Source organism: Podarcis muralis, chromosome 11, assembly GCF_964188315.1.
Source record: "Podarcis muralis chromosome 11, rPodMur119.hap1.1, whole genome shotgun sequence".
Classification (NCBI taxonomy): Eukaryota; Metazoa; Chordata; class Lepidosauria; order Squamata; family Lacertidae; genus Podarcis; species Podarcis muralis.
The window spans coordinates 20,428,641-20,453,734 of NC_135665.1; the positions used below are offsets into that span (position 1 = coordinate 20,428,641).

At 42.5% G+C, this 25,094-nt stretch overlaps 1 protein-coding gene across 2 annotated transcripts; it reads right to left on the reverse strand.

Moving 5' to 3' along the window:
• Positions 1 to 866: 866 nt before the first annotated feature.
• Positions 867 to 21,699, reverse strand: ZNF475 (zinc finger protein 475). Of its 2 annotated transcripts, XM_077936107.1 has the most exons (6): positions 21,044 to 21,699; positions 16,029 to 16,142; positions 14,449 to 14,639; positions 13,347 to 14,255; positions 7,358 to 7,538; positions 867 to 2,328 (listed from the first exon to the last, which is right to left on the reverse strand). In XM_077936107.1, the coding sequence occupies exons 4-6, from the start codon at positions 13,992 to 13,994 to the stop codon at positions 2,177 to 2,179; spliced, it is 981 nt and encodes a 326-aa protein (XP_077792233.1). In that variant the 5' UTR covers positions 13,995 to 14,255; positions 14,449 to 14,639; positions 16,029 to 16,142; positions 21,044 to 21,699; the 3' UTR covers positions 867 to 2,176. The 2 variants fall into 2 exon arrangements, with proteins under 2 accessions (XP_077792233.1, XP_028604971.2); XM_028749138.2 differs by lacking the exon at positions 14,449 to 14,639.
• Between the last annotated feature and the right edge of the window lie 3,395 nt (positions 21,700 to 25,094).

Consider the following 25,094-nt stretch of genomic DNA (forward strand, 5'->3'; position numbering starts at 1 on the left):
TCTCTTAAGTTCAAATGTCACCATGGTTAGAATTCATTGCATATTAGTCATAGCCAAGCCAATCTCTTCCAACCTCAGATTTTTCATTTGTAATGATGACTGATACCTTATGCTGGTCTATGACCATAATAAAGATTTGGATTGGATTGACTGATATCACATATGAAAACTGCTTTGCATGCTTAGGAAGAGCACTAATATAAATATTATTTATTATCAGTAGTATTTGTTTGGCTCCAAGAGCGAATATGTTGTGGAGATTTTAAGGACATAGGGAAACATTTTGGATTGTAGAAAGCTGGAATGGGGAAGAGGTCATGAATGGTTAATGATTTCAACCTCTGTAGGACAGGTTAGTTTCTGCTCACACTCTTCTCTAGCCTCCATTCAGACAAGCAAGAGCCATTAACAGAGTTCAGACACACATTCCAGCCAGGCAAAAACTCCTGGGGTTCAAAGGACGGCCAGGGAGTTCTGGGGAGAGTTTTGAGGACCAGATAGAGAGTCTTATTTGACATCTGGAGTGAGGTCCTCCATCCCTAGTCCCATGGATTGTGGGAGACAGTGACGGAATGAACATTGAGATGTTGAAGAGAGATGGAGCAAATTGTAAAGTGAGTTGTGAACAACCTGGGAAGTAGAGAAATGGGTAGGACCTGCTCTCAGGGCTGGCCCAAGACATTTTGGCTCCTGAGGTGAGCCACAACACTGCACACAAACCCACTCAGGAAGAAGGAGTGAGTGGAGCCCTACATTGGGAACAACGGGGAATAAAGATCGATAACGTGGGCAGGGATTCAAATCAACCTTACCCGGTGGTTGAAGTGGGAATCAAAGACCGTCGTGAGGAGGGCCGCTTTGAATCATGTGTGGTAGATGCAGACCCCAGAGAGCAGCCCCTCTCCCTTTCTTCTCTAGGGGTGGGAAGAGACCAGCAGTGCCTCCTATATGCTGAGAGGCCATTGTAGAGAAGGCACAGCAGCGGCTACTGAGGAGGAGGCAGATCTGGTCTCCAATGAGCACGATGCAGCTGTAGGTGCCACCACAGTAGTAAGCAATGCATTCCTTGGAGTCCACATGTCCTGCCCCTGTGGAACCTGCCGCCCAAGGCGGTCACCTCACCTTGCCTCATGGTTGGGCCAACCCTGCCTGCAGTTCTTTGCGGGAAGGGAACACATTTCCAAGATTCTCCATATCCTGCAAATAAGATGGGTGCCAGGACTGAACTTGAGTACTAGAGCCTCAAAGCTGACATTCAAATCTTGTCACAGGGATTGGAGGAAAATGTGACCATTACCCAAGCACCTTCATATTATGGAGACAAGACTGGATGGATGCCTGTAAACTCTAACTGTTATGTACTGAAGTTCTCACCCTGGGCCAGCAGGGGGATACTGTAGATAGTTATGCAAATGAAGGATCGAAAGTGACGTTCAGTGATTGATTGGATAGTTTGTATGCAAATGAAGGATTGAAAGTGACGTTCAGTGATTGGATAGTTTTAGAAAGTTGTTACAGTAACAAGGTACTGGAGCTCTATATAAGCAGGCTGACTGAGCCCTTCAGCTCAGTTCAGTTCTGGCCTCAGCATAAAGAAGAGCTGTTTAAAGAATCGCTGTGTCGTCTGATATGTTCGCCCACAACTTAACACTAACATTACAGAGTCAATACCTGAGAAACAAGATTGGAGATATTAGTCTTCAAAACACATGGAATGCCCACTTTTGAAGAAGCCTACCAAAGCTTTTATTGTCCTCATTTTGCTGCAGATAGGGCCTTTGAATGGAAACATCCTCAGTAAAAAGAAGTATTCTTAAACATGATTTACTAACTCTTGGGTCTGAAAAGGCATAGCCACTTCATAACAGAGTGTGTCCGAGAAACAATGGTATTCACTGTGAAGTCTTAAGGCCACGGTCTGCTCTGAAGAACGCCGGAGAAGTTGAACTCCCATCATCCTTATGGACCGCGTGGTCAATACCACTGCTGCAAAACACTGTTAGAAATGGCATGTCCATATTTCACCTACATAATCAATATTCAGTTAATTGTACACAGGTCATTTTTGGAACTTGATTCGACATAGTGCTATGATTCTTCATTGCTGAGACCTCTGACCTCTAGGTCAGAGAAGAGTCTTGTTCTTTAAAAACTTTGGCTTGAAAGGAGGAACATTTTATTTCGGTGTCTTCGGCTTACATGAGCGCTGGTGAACGATCAGCCTGTCTGGCAGGAAGGTACGACCACAAATATTGCATGGAACTAACTGGGCCTGGGCGCTTTGCCAGGCAGACTCGTTTAAAGCATCCAGATCATAGTAACCTTTGGCTGGAAAATTAAGAAGAGAAAATATCAGTTTTCATTCTGGAGAGCCATACTCCACTTGCATGGAAAATATTTTCAGGAAATACCTGTTGACTGAGCCTTTCAGTTTTAACTAAATCACAGTCCTTATGAGAGCGAAAACCCACCAAAACTCTGCTTATTGTCTCAGGGGTCAAATAAAGTTAACTACAAACTGAATCATCTTGCATGTACGGAGAAAGCATTTCAGCATGTGCTGTGTTACACATTCTTAGCTAATTATTAACACATTTTCCTACACTTAAATATCAGTGAGTTTCACCACTTGGCCTTCTTGCAAATGCTGCCTAATAAGCCAATGGGAACTGACCGGAGAGATGGAAGAGAAAAGCACAGAGTGTTCTATATACTTCATTATGCCCTCCCAGGGCTGTTCTTAGGGTCAGCGATCCAATTTTGTTTCATTTTTCAAAGCTGCTTTCATTGTAACTTCGAGGGGAGCTCCCACAAAGACCCAGACAGGCAAAAATCTCAATTTAAGTCCATTTTCACCCCAGAATCTGCAATTAAGGCAAGAGATTCGGGGCATTTCAAATGGGCTAATTTGCATCCAAACCCCTGCTTTCTCTTTTTGCCTTAAAATGGGTTTCAAGCCCCTTTCCTTTTCAGCAAGCTACCTCGAACTGAGGTTGTACAGCAACTGTATAAGTTCACACCAACAGCTTCCACACCTTACTATATAATCCTCCTTGGCAGTGCATAGTGAAAAAATTATAGAGCTTTATTTGAAACAGCGAATAGTTTTCCTTTGCCAAAAGGTATGGTACTTTAGGGAGCAACCTGCTCTATTTTTCTAGAAAAAGAGGTGCCAGAACTCACTAGGAACACCTCCCTTGTTTTATTATAATGGCAACAGTGCCCACCTGAGAGGTGCCGGAACTGAGCTGGGGGGGGGGGAAGCCCTAGAAAGTTTTATCTATATTTTGCATGCAAGTGACTGAGCCCAAATCTGTTTAAAACTAGTACTTTTAAAACACACACACACACACACACACACACACACACACACACACGTGACTCCATTGTTTATATGACAAGTAAAAATACAGATTTTTCCATAAGAACCCCGAGAGCTGTAATGTGATTCACATTCAATGCTTCATATGAGAGTAAGCCTTAGATCTCTTAATGCGTCTGTTCCTAATATTCCTTTTCACCAACTGGAGTTCCTTTTTTGGCTGAAGCAAGTATTCTTCTCATTTGCAGGAAATGAATGTGTTCTCTATATACTTTGGAACATTCAGGGCCAAACTGCACATTACATTGCAGCCACATTAGCCTGACGGCTACTTCTCCATTGCAAAAATATATATATACTTTTGGGGGAAAGTGCTTTATGATGGAGACGGGGAGGCTTAACTCTTTCTTTGCTGGTCACTTTCCTCCACTTTAAAAACTCTGTCCACTGACTGGGGTTGATGGTAGTTGTAGCTGATACAGAGAACGGGCTCCCTGTGATCGTTGCAAAGCATTTTTAAAATAGCAACCAGTTTATATAAGGCATTTCATAGAGTTTCAGGGGGATCCCAGCTAAGATGGAATCCCAGGACAAACCCATAGTTGGCTTTTGATATGTAAGAGTGGAATCTGCCACAGATTTTCACTCGTATTCAGAGGCCTTGAGGGGCTGGGTGGATGATACAGTTGTAAAACCTGTCTAAGATTTTGTTACTTAGTTCTCCAAAGTTTCGGATACCTCTGCAGTTTTCATTGTTTTGGTGTTAATCACAGTAATCATGGGAAACATGCTTACATTTTTAAGTATCATTTTGGTTTGCTCTGCTTTTCATTCCTGCTGTGGGAGAAGCACCCACTGAATGTACTGGTAAGCGAAGGATGTTACAAATGTGCAGCCAGATGATCGAGTGGCTTTCGAACAGTGTGGGGCAATGCAAATATTACAAAAACAGCTTGTGGCTTAGCAACGTTGTTCTGGCGTCCCTGATCTATACAAAGGCTTGAAAGGCTGGATCTAGATACACATCAAAGAAGCATTAAACGGGTTGCAAACTTTGTACAGTGGTACCTCGGGTTACATATGCTTCAAGTTACAGACGCTTCAGGTTACAGACTCTGCTAACCCAGAAATAGTGCTTCAGGTTAAGAACTTTGCTCCAGAATGAGAACAGAAATCGTGCTCCGGCGGCGCGGCAGCAGCAGGAGGCCCCATTAGCTAAAGTGGTGCTTCAGGTTAAGAACAGTTTCAGGTTAAGAACGGACCTCCTTAACAAATTAAGTACTTAACCCGAGGTACCACTGTATGAGAAATTGGGTTGGCAAAAACGGAACTCCACAGTGCCATCTGGTGTCACAGAGTTAGAATGCATAAATAACGTGTATAAAGCGATTTCTCTTTGCCAGTGTTGTTGCTGTTTAGTCATTTAGTTGTGTCCGCTCTTCGTGACCCCATGGATCAGAATACTCCAGGCACTCGTGTCTTCCACTGCCTCCCGCAGTTTGGTCAAACTCATGCTGGTAGCTTCAAGAACACTGTCCAACCATCTCATCCTCTGTGCCCTCAATCTTTCCCAACATCAGGGTCTTTTCCAGGGAGTCTTCTCTTCTCATGAGGTGGCCAGAGTATTGGAGTCTCAGCTTCAGGATCTGTCCTTCCAGTGAGCACTCAGGGCTGATTTCCTCAAGAATGGATAGGTTTGATCTTCTTGCAGTCCAATGTAGCCGAGTCCAACATCTAGTTATCTAGATGTTCCTCTTTCACTTTTCTTAATAATAACTTTTATTAACTTTTCTGCTTTACAATTTCAAATAAACATTTTACAAACTTTAAAATATCCAATGACTTCCCTTCTTCTCTTTCCATGGCTCATTTTACATATCTTACATCCCTGCATATTTTACTATAACCATTAAAATCAATTATCCACTATTAAATCCATCAATGATTATATACTCTGTTGAATTTAAATTCTAGGTGTTCCTTTTCCAAATGCTAGAATGAGGAAAGTTGAAAACCATCCAATTCTAAGCAGTGCTTTTTTCTGAAGGGTACACAATGGTACACAGCACTGCCACCATTTTGGGAGAGGGAGGAATAAGGTGGAAGGGTTCTTGGACCCTTTCAGAGCATTGCACCTCCTTTACTAAGCTAGCCAAATGCTTTCTGGGCTTGGAGAAGGAGGCACAATGCTCTGAGAGGGTCCTGGAGCCCTGCTGCCTCCTTCCCAAACCCGGGCAGCAGAGGCCTCTTCACCTGGGCGGCAACGCTCAGCTCTCTAGGAGTGTCTCCCCCCCCCCCTCGTTCGGCCCAGACACTGAAGTCCAGCTCCGAAGACCTTCTGGCGGTTCCCTCACCGTGAGAAGTGAAGCTACTGGGAACCAGGCAGAGGGCCTTCTCGGTAGTGGCGCCTGCCCTGTGGAACATCCTTCCACCAGATGTCAAGGATATAAACAACTATCTGACTTTTAGAAGACATCTGAAGGCAGCCCTGTTTAGGGAAGTTTTTAATGTTTAATGTTTTTATTGTGTTTTTAATATTCTGTATTTTAATATTCTGTCGGGAGCAGCCCAGAGTGGCTGGGGAAACCCAGCCAGATGGGTGGGGTAGAAATAATAAATTATTATCATTATCACCATCACCATCATCATCATCATCATCATCATCATCATTATAGGTGGGTGGGTGGGTGGGTGAGGGAACATCAAGCAGCAAACCCATCCTCACCGCCCAGCCTTGATGTCAGGCCATGTCGCTTCCCCATGTTCTGGCCCATTTCCCTGCTTGCTGGTGAGTACCAGCACCTTCCCCCCGCCCTAGAAAAAAGCAGTGCTTCTAAGAAGAGAAGAAGAAGAGTTTGGATTTGATACCCCACTTTATCACTATCCGAAGGGGTCTCAAATCAGCTAACATTCTCCTTTCCCTTCCTTCCCCACAACAAACACTCTGTGAGGTGAGTGGGGCTGAGAGACTTCAAATAAGTGTGACTAGCCCAAGGTCACCCAGCAGCTGCAAGTGGAGGAGTGGAGACGCGAACCCGGTTCACCAGATTACGAAACTACCACTCTTAACCACTACACCACACTGGCTCTCTAAGCCTCTGGAAAGTCATTATTACCAGAAGGAGCAATTCCTACAGCACACTGCCACGTTTTTTAAGCTTACACCAATTCAATGTAAACCTTCTCCAGAGGTGATGTTATCAGCTACCTTTTCAAGGTCTGTGCTGGGCCGAGGTGCACTTAGGTAATTGTAGTCTCTAGAGATAACTATTTTGTGGCAGGGTGTGCGTGCTTTTTCGATGGTGATGTGGTTAAGCTCCCTTCAATCCGTTGCCTTAGCCAGTCCAGTCCTGTTGCATTTGGGGCCCCTTCTGAACCTCTGCTCTCAAGTGCTTCCTGGTGGCACCTCTATTGATGGAAGACCACGTGCCACAGAATTTAGTGGCTCCAAGCGTTATGCTAACATGTGAATGAGTATAACCAATAGGCCTACGCCAATATAGGCCAGGATCCACCTCACAACCCCTGCCAGCAGAAGCACTGTGCAAGGGCTTCCATTTGCATCATGGGGCTTCCCCACACATGCCCCAAAATTGGCTGCGGGTGGTGTTTTGGGGGAGCACCCCCAGAACAGCATGCAGCTGGAGGGGGAATCGTTCCAGCCATAGGAGCCATCTCCAAGGGGCCAAGGTCTCTTTGCCCCCCCCTCAATAAAATATTTTGGGGGGCTGGGCCTCCCCAAGGTTGATGGACATTGCCATTCAAATGGTGTGCACCCCTCAAAAAAATATTGACACCCCTGATTCCGGCTGGCAAGCTGATAATGCAAACGCAGACAGAAACTTGTAATAGCAAGACGCTGACTTCCACACTATAAATCCCATTGATTTTGTTAAATGAGAAAAGACTTGAAACCAGGTAAATGGCATAGCTTTGATCGGTTAAAGTAAAAATTAATGTGCAAGGTTTTCACGGATGTTTATACTGCCCCTTCTCCTGCTGTCTCTGTGTTTATCTTTTGAGATGGTAACTTACCTCCTATGGATACGACCTCTGGCTTCTTGGGTTCGGGTCGTCTTAAGTGTTTTGGCAGCTGATCATTCTCAATGTGCCATTTTTTCAGACATTGTGGTTCATGGATGCTTATGGATTGAGTTCCATACTCTCGGCCGCAAATGTAGCAAATAACGGTTGGGGGTCTCCGTATAAATGCAGGCTGTGGACAACAAGCTCAGTTAAAAGAAAGGCAATTGATTTTAGAAAATCATTTAAAACCCAAGCAGTCTGTGCTGTTGGAAAGAATCCCACTGACAAAGTGGAGGATGGAGATGCAGGGTGTTTATGCTTTATAACACATTTTAATAATGTGCCTGAAAAATATGGATTCAGTTGCGAATTCCTGGCAGAAAATTCACACCTGTTACTATATTTAGTTTTGAATTGGTTAATATTAAGAGCTTTCAAACGGGCTCTTTAGGAACAAATAGTCCTTTGAAATTTACTTTGGAGATGGCAGGCAAACTTCAAGATAATGTTGCTAAGAAAGGGACTTAAGATCATAGCTTCTTGGGTTATTGCAAAAACAAACAAACAAAAAGGTGTAGCTTGTTTCTGGATAATGGTTTGCAGAGGGTGCTTGTTTAAACAGTATGATAAATGACATACCGTCCAAATTTTTCAAATAAAAAACGAGGATGCGTGTCTTCCGGGAGAGTCATGTGACCTGTGCTGTGATCTCGCCCCAGAAAAAAGTACTTTTTTGTGGTGAGAGACCGCGGTGCATAAGTGTGGCACCCAAAATGGCCACCATGATCTCACGTGAAAAAATGGGGTGTCCCGTTTTTCCCAGGGCACTTGGTGGGTATGATGAATGACTTCTACTAAGCTGGACCATGTTCTACCTAGACAAGTACCCACAATTGTGACTGGAAACAATTCTTGAGGGGCTTACTTATGTGATCTTTCCTAGTGTAAGTACGAAAGAGCCTTTAGCTGAGATTTCAAGAGCCAATTTGGAATCTTATAAATGCAAGGCACGAGTTCTTCTTCTGCAGGAATCCCCAACCTTTAGAGGCCAGGGCAGAATGGGAAAACTGAAGAAAATGTGATGGGCTGGAAGTTTCCCTTTCAGTAGAAGGAGAATGGGAGAGTTTATTCATTTCTTAGTCTCCGTTCCGATAAGTTGTATATGCTACTACAACAATAGAGGGACGCAGGTGGTGCTGTGGGTTAAACCACAGAGCCTAGGGCTTGCCGATCAGAAGGTTGGCGGTTCGAATCCCCATGACGGGGTCAGCTCCTGTTGCTCGGTCCCTGCTCCTGCCAACCTAGAAGTTCGAAAGCACGTCAAAGTGTGAGTAGATAAATAGGTACCGCTCCGGCAGGAAGGTAAATGGTGTTTCTGTGTGCTGCTCTGGTATGCCAGAAGCGGCTTAGTCATGCTGGCCACGTGACCCGGAAGCTGTACGCCAGCTCCCTCAGCCAATAAAGCAAGATGAGCGCCGCAACCCCAGAGTTGTCCACGACTAGACCTAATGGTCAGGGGCCCCTTTACCTATACTACCCCAATAAGGCATGGTTTAAACCATTGGCAGCACATGGAGTTGGCATTGCTGTCAGGCATTGGCATGCTCCAATGTGCCCCACTGCCAAGCCCCAGAGCTTCCAGGGCCCAGTCTTCCTCTTGCTGTTGCTGTCCCCACCCCCTGATTCCTGTCACTTCCGGCAGAGACAAAGAGGAAAGAGATGGAACAATATGGTACATGACCTGAAAAAAAGATTTTCCATTGACTGCTGAATCTTTTCCCCCTCTGGCTTTGCATGTTATACCACAATTTCCTCACTTTTCTTTGACACACAGAAGCAAACATAATTCAACTTGCCTCCCACTGTAACCAGGCCAAGCATGCCCTTAAAACTATTTTCTTCTTTTGGACATATTGGATGGAATGACCACAAAAGCTATTGTTATGAGATTTTTTTGGGGGGGGGGGTGTTGGTAGGCTGTACGGCAGGGCCCCTTCTAATTCCTGCATCCAGCATGGATTCAGTTCCTGGAACAGCTGGACTATTGGCATAAGTATGGGTCATTGAGGTAATAAAGGAAGTGGCTCTGTGCCAGAGGACACAGAGGTATGCCCCCCTCTCTCAACTGTCTGTTCGTTAGAAAGACAAAGAGTTGGGAGCTGAGTGATGAGAGCTAGAAGCTGGAAGGAAGGAGCAGGCTGCAAAGCCAAGGAGCGAGAGCCATGCCTGATTTCTGTTGGAATCCAAGGCCCTCTTGGTGTGTTAATGCTGTGAATCCCTCCATCATAGGCTCAGGTTGTATATTTGAGTAAAGAAACCATATATCATAGAGACACCACAGTCTCCACTGTCCCTCATTCCAAAGGACCGGGGCGGTGTGCAACACTATTTTTCTCCTGATGAAAGGTTTTAACAATGAAATAATGCTGGAAATTGGGACACGAGTGGCGCTGTGGGTTAAACCACAGAGCCTAGGACTTGCCGATCAGAAGGTCGGCGGATCGAATCTCTGTGACAGGGTGAGCTCCCATTGCTCGGTCCCTGCTCCTGCCCACCTAGCAGTTCGAAAGCACGTCAAAGTGCAAGTAGATAAATAGGTACTGGTCCGGCGGGAAGGTAAATGGCATTTCTGTGAGCTGCTCTGGTTCGCCAGAAGCGGCTTAGTCATGCTGGCCACATGACCCGGAAGCTGTACGCCAGCTCCCTCGGCCAATAAAGCGAGATGAGCACCGCAACCCCAAAGTCAGTCAAGACTGGACCTAATGGTCAGGGGTCCCTTTACCTTTACCTAAATGCTGGAAATTAAGTGCAGAGATAAGGATAGGAAGCACAGAGGGTTCAAAACTCTGCCCCACCCCCACTCCTCATATTTCGGGAAAACATGGATCCAGTGGCTCAACTTCTAATGACAGCATAGAGCAGATTTTGTCAACCTTTGCCCTCCAGACGTTTTGGCCAACATTTGGAGTTGTTGGCCAAAACATATGGAAGGCACCAGGTTGGCAAAGACTGAAGTAGAAAAAGATTTGGACCTTTGGTTTTGTGCAGTGACAGAGTAAAGACTACAGGCCAAAATATGCTTTTATTTTGGAAACAGACATAGAACAGGGAAAAGACAGCAGATGGCAGCAATAGATAGTCAAGATACAACCAATGAAATTTCAGAATGAAATTTTTAACATATATGGACAAAGAGAGCAACGAAAAAGACATCAAAAGCATGCAATTGTGATTTATGCAGGAAATGGAGAAATATGCCCTACAAAATAACTGTGCCCCCTTTCTTTGTAGCGTGGAACTAGATTTTGAGACTATCTGTCTAAGGGTTGTTTACATTTCCCTTGCAGAAATACAGTCCTAAGCCGGATTTGAGAACAGGGCTATCAAAACTGACCTGCACAGCCAAAGTCTATGAGGCTTAGGCTGTTTACTGAAGATATAATCAGGCTTAGTTAATCCAAATGAGCCCATTCATTCCATTACCAATTGGATTACAAAATAACAACTTTGGCCTAACAAACTCATTACAGGCAAACTGGCTTGACTCTACAATTCAGGAAACACTTGGTGAGGGAATCAGAAGAAAATGAGGTCTAGCATAACAATACAATGGGACAAATTTATTGTCCTGCTATGGGCACTGTGCCCTGTTTAATTGAGAGGAACAGCAATAATTATCCTTATGACCAGACCTCGTCAACTCTCTTTACAGAGGGACCCTTTTAGAGAATCCTTCAGAACAGGCTTTCCAAATACATTGTGGAAGTTACGGTCTGCCATCTCTTCAGTCCTGCTCTTTATGGGATGGAAATGTGTATGTGCAAAGACATACCCAATGTTTTCTGTTCAACTCAAACCAGGATCTTCACTAGCCCCAATTCCCTTCCATCTCTATGCTATCACTATCTTTCCTTTCTAATTTTTTGTCCCCTTCAGTCCAACTTTGTAGAGGAAGGCCAATGGCAGTTTCCATTTTCACGCCTATCAATCTTATACCTCCATAGATGAATAGAGCCTGTTCTTCAACAACTTGGGTAAATATGGCTCAAGAGAGTTTGGTTGTAAGTGTCTTTCCTTTTCTCCTGCATTCTATACTACAAATGCAAACTTGATTGACACACAAAGGAAGCTATCAGTTTTTGAGGGCATACCAAGTTCCTTCGCAGCGCTACAATTCCCTGAATCCTCTAATGGGAAGCCGTGACATTTAAACTGGTTTGAAGTTGGTTCAGATTTATAATATAGCTGTGCCACCTTCCCAAATGTTTTGTCTGGCTGACTTCAATGAAGATGCTAATCCCATGAGAAGGTTCAGAGAAAAGAAACAAAGGAAATGCAAGTATTGCAAGAAAATGCCAAGGGAGACAAATTCTTATTGTCATATGCCATAATTCAATAGTTTGCCTACAATGAAATACTTCAGTAAGTCTTTTGTTCAAAAGCCCCTCCCGAAAGCCCTCAAACTCCTTTTTAGTCCTGCCATACTTTAAAAAGCTTACATTAAAAAATAGTTATGATAAGCAAATAAATTTAACAACTATATCCTAGGATGTTGCTACTACATGAACTTTGTATGAACGCATGCACCAAGATGGGTGGGTGGAAGAAATGTAGTGTTATGCCCTCATCTTGTTGACAATTGCCCCCTAATTACATAAAGAATTGCCAGTAATTAATAGATAGCTGTGAATTATCTGTAGATTCTTGGGCCAAATTTTTGGGAAGGTTACAGCAATTAAAAATGGGGGAGTTGGTTAACATCTGAGTCCAGTTTTCTTCTTCGTCACTTTCAGATTTAAAATTACAGGATATTGTATTACTCAGATTATTTTTTTGCTTTTTCTTTGTCTTCCATATTCCCTCCCATATAGTATTGACCTTTTTTGTTATAAAAGTGGCTAATAACCACAAAGAGAAGACCAGAAATATATGAAACATAACAATACATCATGAATTGTTGCTACGAAGAACACGGCCAAAGTTTAGTCCTCTCTGCCTTGGCTCACGACAAGAAGAATTACAACTTCTTTCTGACTAGAAAGCCAAGCAACAAACGATGTTGAGGTACCTTCTTGAATTCACTCAGCAGTGTCCTTCATGTAATGTCCATTTGTACACTATTTGTGTACAAATGAGTAACTCCCACAAAAGTATCTAATGCTGTTCGACTTTGCACATGTTAATTCAACCTAAGAGAGATGCAAAGTAAAAACCTGTACTCCAAGGGGATGGATTCTTTGAATTTATAGCACTTAGCAGATGCTCGCAGCCTTTTTATTCATATCGGCTGCTTGACAAATATATTTTATCCCCCAAATTCCCATAAATAAATCACAATTAGAGGGCAAGCTGAGGTGAAGGATTCCTTGCAAACTCCGTAGGACGAGAACTGCAAGCATCTGTCCACATCCATTAAACCAACATTCAGAATATATGAAAAGGATTTCATGGGTCCTTTCACAAGCAGAATTATATGTTGGTATGGCTCTAAGTGCTTTTTTGTTTTAATTATGGTTTCTACATGAGTGTCAGTAGAAAATCTGTGCCATCTGCTTGCCTATATTTGTGCTGCGTTGCAAACTTGAGTTAAGCCACCAACCTTAAACTTGAACATCGTTCCGTCGTTATCTATAGCATTTTAGAAGCCAAAAATGTCTAATATGTTTTATATAAACACTGAACTTCATGTTAATTAAATCACTGCTACCACCACTACAAAAACCATGGTTGCGATGTTTTTCTTATACAAGCAATGTGCTTACAATGAAGTCTGCATTTCTGCTGATAACTTATTCAGAACATGGAAAGTAACCCTGGCATCACCTTAGGCTTGTTTAAGGCTACTCACTCATTTATAGTCTCTGAAATGATCTCCTAGCTTGATTGAAGTCAATAGTGAAGGTTTTACCATTAACTTCAACAGCACTGGAATGTCAAGGTGGAATTTGCACAGGAAACAATTTTGCTTTTTTCGTAGGTGTGATGCCTTCTAATTTACCTTGTCTGAGGTGGAAGATGCAGGCCCAGTGGATCTATGTGATTTAGAGGAGCTGTAGCTTGAAGGACCTGAACTGGCTTTCGGTTTGCAACTCCTTTGGTGTACAGCAAGGCGATCTGGAAGAAAAGTACGGCCACAGTGTTCACAGGGTAGCAGCTTGTAACTTTGAGCAGCTGCTGCGTTTTCCGCCATCGTACCGAGAGATCCTCCAGAAAGAGCCTGAGGTTGAACGGGCGGTGGTCTTCTGAGATGTTTGGGCAGCTTATCGTTTTCTATCTGCCACTTCTCCAGGCATTTTGGCTCGTGGATAGGAAGAGATTGTGACCCAAACTCTTTGCCACAGATATGGCAGATCCTGAAGACAGGTCTTCTCGGGGGAATGACGGGCCGATCCCACTGATCCTGAGACCTGCCCCCAGTACTTGATCGTTTTGATACCACCACAGTCCCCGGCCTCTTCTTCCCAGCGCTTGTTTTAAGGGTAGAATTTAAACCCACTCCTGACAAGAGCATGGAAGGATCTGAAACAGTGGATTTTGAAGCCTGTCTTAAAGACGAGCTGGTGGAGATATTAGCAAGGACTTTTCCAGCATTGGGCAGTGTTTTATTGTGCTTGCTCAGAGTCTTTTTCATTAAAGCCGTTTCCATGAAGTCAACAATGTTCCATTAACAGGATGTCTGGATTTATGTAGTGTTTCTTGTTTGGACTTTGTGGTTGTCTTTTGGTTGACCTGTTGTTCCTTTAAAAACAATGAAGTTCTCTGGGATAAAGAGGTACAAGATCCTAAAACAGAGGGCAGCTGTGATAGATCTGAGCACATTTGCAATGTTCTAACACTCCCAGCAATGTTGCCTTTTTGTGGTGTTTTTTCTGTTTTACTATTTTTTTAGTGTCTATTTTTTTAAATCCTGGGGAAAAAATAGGAGGAATATGTATATAAAAACATGGTAAGTTGTAGGCAGATGTTTAATTGTTTTAAAACATATTTTTTTTAAAGAGAGAGAGAGAAAGAGTAAAATAACTAGTGTAGCCAAATGCAATAATTTTATGTCGAGCATTTCTGCATATATAACATTTCAGCTGCAATCTGTACACACTTACCTGGGAGTAAGCCCCACTCACCACTGTGGGGCTTACTTCTGAGTAAGCATGTATAGGATTGTGCTTTTGCGTGGTTTTTGTCGGTCACCTCACTGTCATTCTTCCAAACATTTTTTTTTTATTCTGCATTCATAGCAATAACTATTGGTGTTGCCACATTGTACAGCCACATGTGTTACATTAAGTTGATTCTGTACAAGACAAAAGAAATGAAACACCGGTAATAATAAGACAAAGTAAATCCTGTCCTTAACACTGAGAAGGCACAGTAGCTACTAAAACATTTGTCTATTGCATTTGCCTGAATTCGTAAGTCAGACCCTCCAAGTGACCCTATTTTCCAGGGACAGTCCTGGATTTACAGAACCTGTCCTGGTTTCTTATTTGATCTTGGAAAGTCCTGCTTCCCTTGTCATCTTATAAAAGCAATGGCACCCACCTGAGAGGTGCCAGAACTGAGTTCCGGTGAGTTCCGGCCACAAAAAAAAAGCCCTGGGTGTCCCTGTTTTCATTGGAGAAATGTTGGAGGCTATGGAGTTATGTGACCCACCCAAGCCAAGGAGATAAGTAACTATACAACTTTCAGAAGACATCTGAAGGCCACCCTGTACAGGGAAGTTTTTAAAAATGTTTAATGTTTTATTACGTATTTATATATGTTTGAAGCCACCCAGAGTGGCAACCCAGTCAGATGGGTGGGGTATAAATAAATTAAATATATTATTATTGTTGTTGTTGTTGTTATGGAACAGGACATCCCTATTCTCATTGGAGAAATGTTGGAGGATACGTAAACCATATAACCGTGAAGTTGTTTCAACTAACAGTCAAAACATTACACACACACACATATTTGTATAATATTTCCTTCTCATATGTACAGTGGTACCTCAGGTTACATATGCTTCAGGTTACAGATGCTTAAAGTTACAGACTCCGCTCACCCAGAAATAGTACCTCGGGTTAAGAACTTTGCTTCAGGATGAAAACAGAAATCATGCTCCGGCGGCACAGCAGCAGCAGGAGGACCCACTAGCTAAAGTGGTGCTTCAGGTTAAGAACAGTTTCAGGTTAAGAACGGACCTCCAAAACGAATTAAGTTCTTAACCTGAGGTACCACTGTATATGTCTTTTTGAAGAGTTGATCTCCTGGAATTGTTGATACAAATTGATACACCAGTGTTCCTTAATTTGCAATGTTTTCCTGTCATGGAAAACATTGCTAGTTCCTCCACAGCAATTCCACTGATGGACCACTGCTAGCTAGATACCAGAATGTGTGGCTTAAGTATTTTCTAGTGGGTTGCCATTTGCAGTATCCTTAGGAAGCGAATGATATGTTTAAAGCATTTGCACATCGTGGCGAACTATCCTTCTTGCCCTCGACGGCTGCTGTAGTAGTTGTAATAACGGTAAAATAATAGTGGTTCAGTAAGTAGTAACGCAACTTGAATGTACCCCAAACTTTTTTTAGGAGGCCCCAGATAATTGTGAGCAAGTGAAACCTTTTTCATGTCACGGAGAAAGAAAAGGCAAAGCTTACTAGAGGGTCATGGGAAAGGAGTATCTGGGAACATTACCTGTGTTTCACCCAGCTAAGGCTTTCTCCACCAGTCCATTTTCCATGGATAGATGTGTATCATGGATGATCAAGCAGTTCCCCTTTACAATAATTTCAAGCAGTAATGCAGGCTCTGGGGTAAAGAATGTTGAATGAGTCAAGCTATGAATCAGTCAAGAAGAGAAACCATAAACAACCTGTTAACAATATAGCCTCTTGTTGGACTTCCAAGATCTCTGCTGGATACGTTTCATAATAGATTTATGCCTTATTTGGGGGATTACACCATTTGGTCTCTTTTCCTTTCTGCCAAGTTGGAAATGTCCTGTAAGTTCACATCCGTAAATCTGAAACCCTCCATCATGTTCCCCGTCAACTAGAAAGCGTATAAGGTTTTTAAAAGTAAATTAACTTTTCTCTATAAAAGGCATGACAAAGTGTAGCTTTCTTTCTGAACGTGAAGACAAAAGCAAGCGGTAGCCAAATATGGGTCATCATTCTTTTTTTGGACAATGCTTGAGCCATCGGCAGTCCTCCGCGATGGCCTTAATTCATAAACCATGTGCTTTTAATGAAAATAAATTTCAATGTAATGGACTATCTGGATCCAAATAAGACAATGCATAGAAATACAGAAGCTCATCTAGATGCTGCCAGAAGGCGCTACTTCATATGTAATATCTCACAACCGAAGAGCAACTAATCCAAATTTAGTTCATCTACATTTCAAGAAAAAAATTCTATGAGGAAGAGCTCTCCTGTGGTTTAAATTTCCATTAATCTTTTCAAAGTCTCTCACAATATGGTTCTCACTAATCTCCAAGAGTAACCTTTTCTCTAAGCAGTAATCCTAATGGTTCGGTCAAGTGCTTAGGGGCGAGAGGAAATATGACAGTCGGCTAAAATGTATAGATTTCATGTGAGGGAAAACTCCACAGGAAAAGGATTCTTTTGTTTGCTTCATGGATGTCTTTGGATATAAAACTCATGTACATACACGTGAGGGCTCTTTAGTTTTTTTCCTCCATTGATCTGTAAAAAAATTATCTGTAAAAAAGAGGTTCTCTCTTCCTCCATCTCTCAGGATCCCACCAGGTATAAATGCTTCACAAAAATCCATCTGTCAGTCCTGCGTCCTTTTAACACAGATTTGGGTTGAAAGACACGTCGTCGAGCCCGCTAAGTAATTAGATAAGCCACAGTGCCGCAATCCATTTTGATTTATATTCAATAGGAATTTTGCTAGGGAAAGCCCCTTGAAAAGAATGCAGGCAACCCCCTACTTGTGTGCGACTGTGTAAACGCATGGCGCTGGGAAATAATTACATTCATATCAGGAAATGGTGAGAGATTGCTGGAGGGTCCTCATGTATAGCTGTCAACGTTTCCCTTTTTTAAAGGGAAAGTCCCTTATTCTGAATAGGATTTCCCTTAAAAAAAGGGAAAAGTTGACAGCTATGTCCTCATGGCTTGTGGGGAGACCCTCCCCATAGCTGAAAGAGGGCTTCAGTGAGAGCAGAGAAGAGACTGGTGATACAGCGGGGCTTTGTTTAGGCTGCTCAGCCTCCATGTCTAATAGCATTGTAAAAGTAAAAAAGTAAAGGACCCCTGGATGGTTAAGTCCAGTCAAAGGCGACTATGGGGTTGCAGCACTCATCTCGCTTTAAGGGCGAGGGAGCTGGCGGTTGTCCACAGACAGCTTCCCGGGTCATGTGGCCAGCAGGACCAAACTGCTTTTGGTGCAACGGGACACTGTGATGGAAACCAGAGCGCACAGAAACGCTGTTTACCTTCCTGTTGCAGGGGTACCTATTTATTTACTTGCACTGGTGTGCTTTCAAACTGCACGTCGTGGGGATTCGTGGGGATTCGAACCGCTGACCTTCCAATCATCAAGCCCAAGAGGCTCAGTGGTTTGACCACAGCACCATTGTAGTGCAGCAGCAACAGCGTTCCTACACTTCCTCCAGCCTCCTGCCAGCCCCAGAGTTTCAATTCCAGTTGTGGATATTTTAGTTGCAGTATTTTTTATCTGGAGTGGAGTGAGAGGAGCAGAGAGATCATTTAAAGGTTTTTAGAGGGTGCTCCCTACTTTTGCAAATTTCACTTATGTTTGTGTGGTACCGGAACATAATCCCTGCCTAAGTGGGGATTCACCTTACCTGCCTTCAGACTAAAGAATGGAAGAACAACCAAGTTCTTAAAGTGTTTTAGGAGTATCATATTATATCACTGCACAGAAGCACCTTCAAACAAACAAACAAACAAACAAACCCTTCAGCTTCAACTGTGAAAAATTTGTATTGCTGCCTTTAGATTCCTTCCTTTTGTTTTTGGAAATTTATTGGTTTCTTGTTGCTTATCGGCAGATACATCAATATGACTTCACAAGCTTCAGAGGTCCAGATTTTCCACACTGGCAAATAATCAAACAAACATTAGCCAGTACCTCTCCTCTCTGGAAAAATATGTTTGGCCCAGCCCAGTATAACTTCATTTTTGCTGCTTTGATTTTTCAGATCATGAGATGTAGCTAAAGATACAATAAGGCCTTGCTGAAAGGTCTCTGATTATTTTAATCATTTCCTGCGGGTTGCTGAGAAAGACTGAAATCTCTATTTAGACCCATCAAAATAATTACAGTCGTACCCTGGTTTTTGAACAGCTTAGTTCTTGAACGTTTTGGCTCCTGAAAGCCGCAACCCTGGAAGTGAGTGCTCTGGTTTTTGAACGTTCTCTTGGAAGCCAAATGTCCGATGGGGCTTCCGCAGCTTCGGATTGGCTGCAATAGCTTCCAATCAGCCAATCAGAAGCCACACTTTGGTTTTCAAACATTTTGGAAGTCGAATGGACTTCCGGAATGGATTCTGTTCAACTTTCAAGGTTCGGCTGTATATTGTTCTTTTATACATGCTGTTAATTTTGTTTTTAAGCAATGTTTAGACAAGAAAAAGGACAAGTGTGACACTATTGGCCATTGTCAGAACTGACTTGGAAGTTCCATAAAGGAAGGAATGCAGTTTTGCTAGGGTGAGGGGATGACTCAAAGTGATATTGTGTTTCTTCTACGGCAGAGTAGGGATTCGTGGATCACATGAATTGCCGGAGTTCTCTCCATTTTGGTATTTTTAATGTTTGATGCCTTCTGGCGGTTCCCTCACTGCGAGAAGTGAGGTTACAGGGAACCAGGCAGAGGGCCTTCTCGGTAGTGGCGCCTGCCCTGTGGAACGCCCTCCCATCGGATGTCAAGGAAATAAACAACTATATGAATTTTAGAAGATACCTGGCAGCCCTGTTTAGGGAAGTTTTTAATGTTTAATGCTGTATTGTGTTTTTAATATTTGGTTGGGAGCGCCCAGAGTGGCTGAGCAATCCCAGCCAGATGGGCGGGGTATAAATAAATTATTATCATTATCATTATCATGCTTTTGTATTTCTTGGAAGCCACTCAGAGTGGCTGGGGCAACTGAATCAGATGGGCAGGGCACAACAACAACAATGATGATAACAACAACGATAACAACAACCACCACCACCACCACAACAACAACAACCACCTCTGTGATGACATCAAAAGGTTTAACCATCCATGTTACATGCCTCTTACATCATGGAGGTCACTGATTGAGTCTCCTGTAATGTTTCTTGTTCTTATGGGTTTTCTGAATTTGATCATGTGTGGTGCAGAGATATCTTCAGTCATCCCCACTAAGCCTTGACAGTTTCACTGCAGGCAACTTCTACTTTGCTCCTAATTTTCATCACTGTAAAAGGGCCCTTGTTTCCTGCCTTGCAGTTCCTCAGATAGCAGCACCTCATTAAAATCTGAGGTTTTAGAGAGAAGTATATCATAGTTCCATCTGCTGTGACTTTCATTAAGGGATGCAACCAAGATTGTGCATGGTGTATTAAATGAAAATCCATATTTGCCAAAAATAAACAACTTCATCTGGTTAGAAGCCAAACTGTTCTTCTTCAGACTACAAACAAAAAGACTTAATTGCTAAATATCTAACGAAGAAATGGTGTGTGTGTGTTGGATCTGCTTGCTGTGTACACTGTAAATAATCATTTATGAAGTCCTCTTAATAATTTCCAAATATTCACAGCAATATGAAAGGAAACAAATATACACACTGTAAATAATCATTTAGCTAGTCTTCTTAATAATCTCAGAATATGTTATGCATGGCAGTATAAAATGAAACAAATAATAGGGGAAATTTAGCATGATGTTCAAATATATGGTATCTGGCTTTTCTAGGAAAAATATGTCCCTGGAAATCGTTACAGTTACATCCAGTGGACAGAATTGTCAGAGTTCGCTTTCAAAGAGCTGTTAGTTCTAATTCTGATGATTATGAGCACTGTGAATATGGTGAAACATTTGTTTATCAGCTTATATTTTCATGCCATTCAAATGTGATCGTATTATAACTTTTTTACCATTGAAAAGGCAATGGCATGTTTCAGGTTACATAGTGGTCAAAAATGAAGTTTTGTATTTTGCACTAACTTAATATGATCAGGATTACATTTAAAAATAATTAGTAGAATGCTTTATTTTTTCTATTTGTTACATCTGGCACTGAAAGTTACTAGGAGCCGGTGCTGCTTCCTCTGGCGTGGCAAAGTGAATAATAATAATAATAATAATAATAATAATAATAATAATAATAACTCCCTTTTGATCATTAATAAAACATGAAAGCCCTCAAATAGTTTTCCTATATTACTTCATGAGATAGATACCAATGATCCTATTAAAATACCAGGAATCTCAACTTTGCAATTTAATTTATTGCAATGGAGTAAACCTCTCATTAGTTGCAAACTGCTTAGAGATTATTATTTTTATAATCAAGCATTATATACATATTGGTCAAATAAAATAAATCCTATGCTATGAACATGCTATACCTATTAAAAGAGGTTCGTTGGGATCAATAGTTCAACCTCATCCAAAACAGAGATATTTTTTATTGAGCTGATCTCCCGGTAGTTACATTTCTTCTCTTTGATCCTTGTTCTTACCTTAAAATCTCAGTACTTAAACTCCCACATAATGATTCCTTTGTGCACACCGAGGAATAAGCAGAAACAAAGTGCTAGGTCTTAGCATATCCTTTCTTATTTAAGAAATTAGTACGTTAGCATCTTGCGTTGCTACAGAAATGGCAAGTTCTCTTTTGTCACTGACCTGTTGCCTAGCTACATATCAACAAAAGTGAATTCACAGTGCTCCCGCGAAGCTGATTGGTCAACTGCATTGTTTGGGAAGTGTGGGAGACAGGTGTATGCAAGAACAATATTTAGAAGTGAACGCAGAAATTTTCCTAAAGTTCATCATGGGGAAACGTGATGGTTTGAATGAAAATTCCCTTTCTCCTGCTCCAACTGCTGCGGAATTATTAGAATGGACTGTGCTGCAGAGAGAAGGAGCGAAGGAACTTCAGGCTTGCTATTAACACACACTTAACATGTAGAATTCACTTAGAAAATATGTGGATATATTACAGTATAATGAGAAGGATGGGAAGGATTGTGTCGATGAACACTTTTATTGTGTAAATAATGTTGTCTTTTCTTTTCCTCTTTTGATTTTTTCCCCTTCGTATCTTTGTTATTTCTTTATTTTTTTCTTTTCCTCTTTTTTGTTCCTGTAGAAATTTTCTATTCTCTACATAATTTTCTTTTTCTTCATCTGTAAAGAGATAGCATATAATGTTTGTATAGATATGTATATTTTTAATCAATAAAGAATTAAAAAAATATATATGTGGAAGAGGCTACTACCTTAAGTCAGTGAAGTTATATGACATTGTGCAAAGCAATGTTATTTCATCACTTTTCTTACTGAAAAAAAGTCCATTTTTTTTAGAAGCGAGTTTTCTTTTTGCTTTGCGGCACAAAAGCAGAAATTCTACTTGAATTGTGCAACCTGAATTTGCCAGTATGAGATCCCACCTGCAAAATATCTACAGACTGGAAGAATACAATTTAAGGCGAGTGTTACCGGCTCTCTGCTCAATTCCACTATCCCCTGTTTCAGGGCACAGTCTAGAAATGTTGCCTCTTTGTTGTGACTGGTCCTGGAACACACATTTAGCCAGTCTACGTGAGGGTAATTGAAATCACCAATTACTACAACATTTCCTCCTGTGGATGCCTCCTTGGTTTCAAGGAGATTACCGTGGGCACTTTGGTCAGGGAAGGTAAAGGTAAAGGACCCCAGTCCAGTCAAAGGTGACTATGGGGTTGCAGCGCTCATCTCACTTTTCAGGCAGAGAGAGGCAGCATTTGTCCACAGACAGCTTTCCGTGTCATGTGGCCAGCAGGACTAAACCGCTTCTGATGCAACGGAACACTGTGACAGAAACTAGAGCACACGGAAACACCATTTACCTTCCCGCCACAGCAGTACCTATTTATCTACTTGCACTGGTGTGCTTTTGAACTGCTAGGTTGGCAGGAGCTGGGACAGAGCTGTCAGTATCTCAGCTCACAGTCAGAGGTACCTGGCCTCCCCCGAGGCGAACTGAGTGAGATACTTGTTTACCTTCCGTCTGCAACCCCCGGCAGACTAGGTCACTTCATCATGGGGATTTGAACCACCGACCTTCCGATCGGCAACCCCAAGAGGCTCAGTGGTTTAGACCACAGCACCACCCACGTCAGAGGAGCAATAGTGCAAGTCCAGTAGTAATTTACACTTGGGGCCTGGTGTTGTCACTCCACGATGTTGTGGAATCTGTCCCTTTGTGAATTTCTAGTTTGGTGGAGTATGTCCTCATGGAAATATTGAGTCCTTTTGGGGGGAATACTGCAGACTGAAATTCCTACGTGTCAGAAAAGGCTATTTATGTATGCAACAACTGCGGCCCGTGTTTTGCTAGCCCAAAAATGGAAAGTGAGCGAGGTCCCAACTTAAGAGGATTGGCAGCTTAAGTTGACAGAATATGCAGAACTTGCGGATTCAACACATAGAATAAGAGAGCAAGAAGGACACACATTTAAAGAAGAGTGGAAAACATTTATTGAATATATTGAAAATAGCTGTATACAGCTAAAAACGCATGCAACACTAAGATAAATTCAACAGAGTAAATATTTTTTGATGGATGTAAAAGTGGAAAACTGATTTGAATGCTTATAGTAAAATATGCAGGGATGTATGATATGTAAAATGAACCATGGAAAGAGAATAAGAGAAGTCATTGGATATTTTGAAGTTTGTAAAATGTTTATTTGGAAATGTAAAATTGAAAACTTAATAAACATTATTTTTTAAAAAGAGAGAAAAGAAAGAACATATTGATTGACAGTGACTGTACACTTTTTGGATTTTTGAAAAGACAAGACCACTTCTTTGGGTTTAATTCCACCCCCCACCCCCCCTTCAGTTTAAATTATCTCCAGTTTGCCAGTGGTGTTGGCAAGAACAATGTTTTGTTTTCTGCTGCTGAGCAACACGGGTCTATTTTAAACATAGTCGTGTACCAGAGCTGATGCAACGAGGCAAGAACATAATGCAAATAATGACAAGAGTGTACAAACAATAGCTGACTTTCCTCCTGCACATAAAGTCACAAAACTCTTTCTTCGCTGTGTATGAATCATTCTTTGGGGAAACGCTTTGGATGCCCCTGCCAATCTATAATTTGCAACCACATTGGTGGTTTGATGTCTGATAACCTGTTGCTATCGCTTCTCAATCCTGCCGAAACCCAGGGTACAAGAGAATAGTGAACTCTCTGTGTTATTGTTGTCAAAAAGTTTCATTCGTTTCGTGACTCATTTGTTAGATCTAATTAAAATTGTTTTGCTACTCCTCTCCTGCCCCAGCTGGGAATTGCATTTGTTATATTTCCCCATAATATCTGCATTTAGGACTGCTGCAGTTTCCCCGCTGTGGATCTGTTAGCACAGGGGTCCTCAAACTAAGGTCCGTGGGTTGGATCCGTCCCACCATGCTCGTAAATCCGGCCCGCTGCCCAAAACTGCAGCCAATTGGAAGCCTCGCCACCCACTCAGTCAGTCCCCACGTAGCGATTTAAACCCAGTGAGGCGCGACAATGGCCGCGAGAGTGCTGGTAGCACAAGGATGGAAGACTGAAGAAACCCCAACTAAAGAATCATAGCAAGAAAAATTGATGGACTATGCAGAACTGGCAAAATTGACATATAAGCTACGGGACAAGGATAACTGTGACTTTAAGGATGAATGGGAACCTTTCACAAAGTATCTGATGATGCAACAAAGCGAACTGGACTCCTTGGCAGGTTTTGAATAAACATTCACAATTTTTTAACTGATAATAATCAGCTAAACAGTTTGAGGATCTATACAACTTTGTAACATGCAGAAAACAGCATTATTGGAGAAACCAAAGACTGGAACTGAGGGAAGTTGGGGTCGGGGTGGGGTGGGTTCTGGGGGGGAGGGGGAGGAAAAATGGGGGGAAATAAGGATATGTTTTTGGATAATATGTCTTGTTATAACTTTGAATAAAATAAAAATAAATAAATAAAATAAATAAATAAATAAATAAACAAACCTGGTGAGGTGTTTCCGTGGACTAGACGTGCTCCAAGTGACCCTTACCTCGGAAGTGGTCAGAAGAAAACCCATGGAGCTTGTTTCCGAGTAGACCCAATCCAACTGCAGGGCAGGAGTGCAAGGCCTGACACCCACCCCCACCCACCCCCAACCCGCCAATTCCTGTGTGCTTTTCTTGGCAGAGACCGCCCAGCTGGGCTTACTCACGAGTAGTAGCGGCCCAGGAAGTGGAAGCGGCTGTGCCAGCAAGGGCAGAGTGCAGTGGGGAGAAGCCGGGCGATGGCGGCCAGGGGAGGCGAGCGCATTGGATCCGGGCGTGCGTTGGGGGTGCTGAGCTTTGCGCGCAAGCCGGTGCTGGAGACGCTGAACGCCGACCTGCAGCAGCTTAACCAGCTGAACGCCCAGGTGCAGCTGCCGGCAGAGCAGGGGGCTTGGGAGTGGGGGAGACTTCTTTCCCGAACATTGGGGCACTGGTTGCCAGACATCCTCCCCCCCAAAAATAAAAGCAGCGTGGGAAGGAGGAGA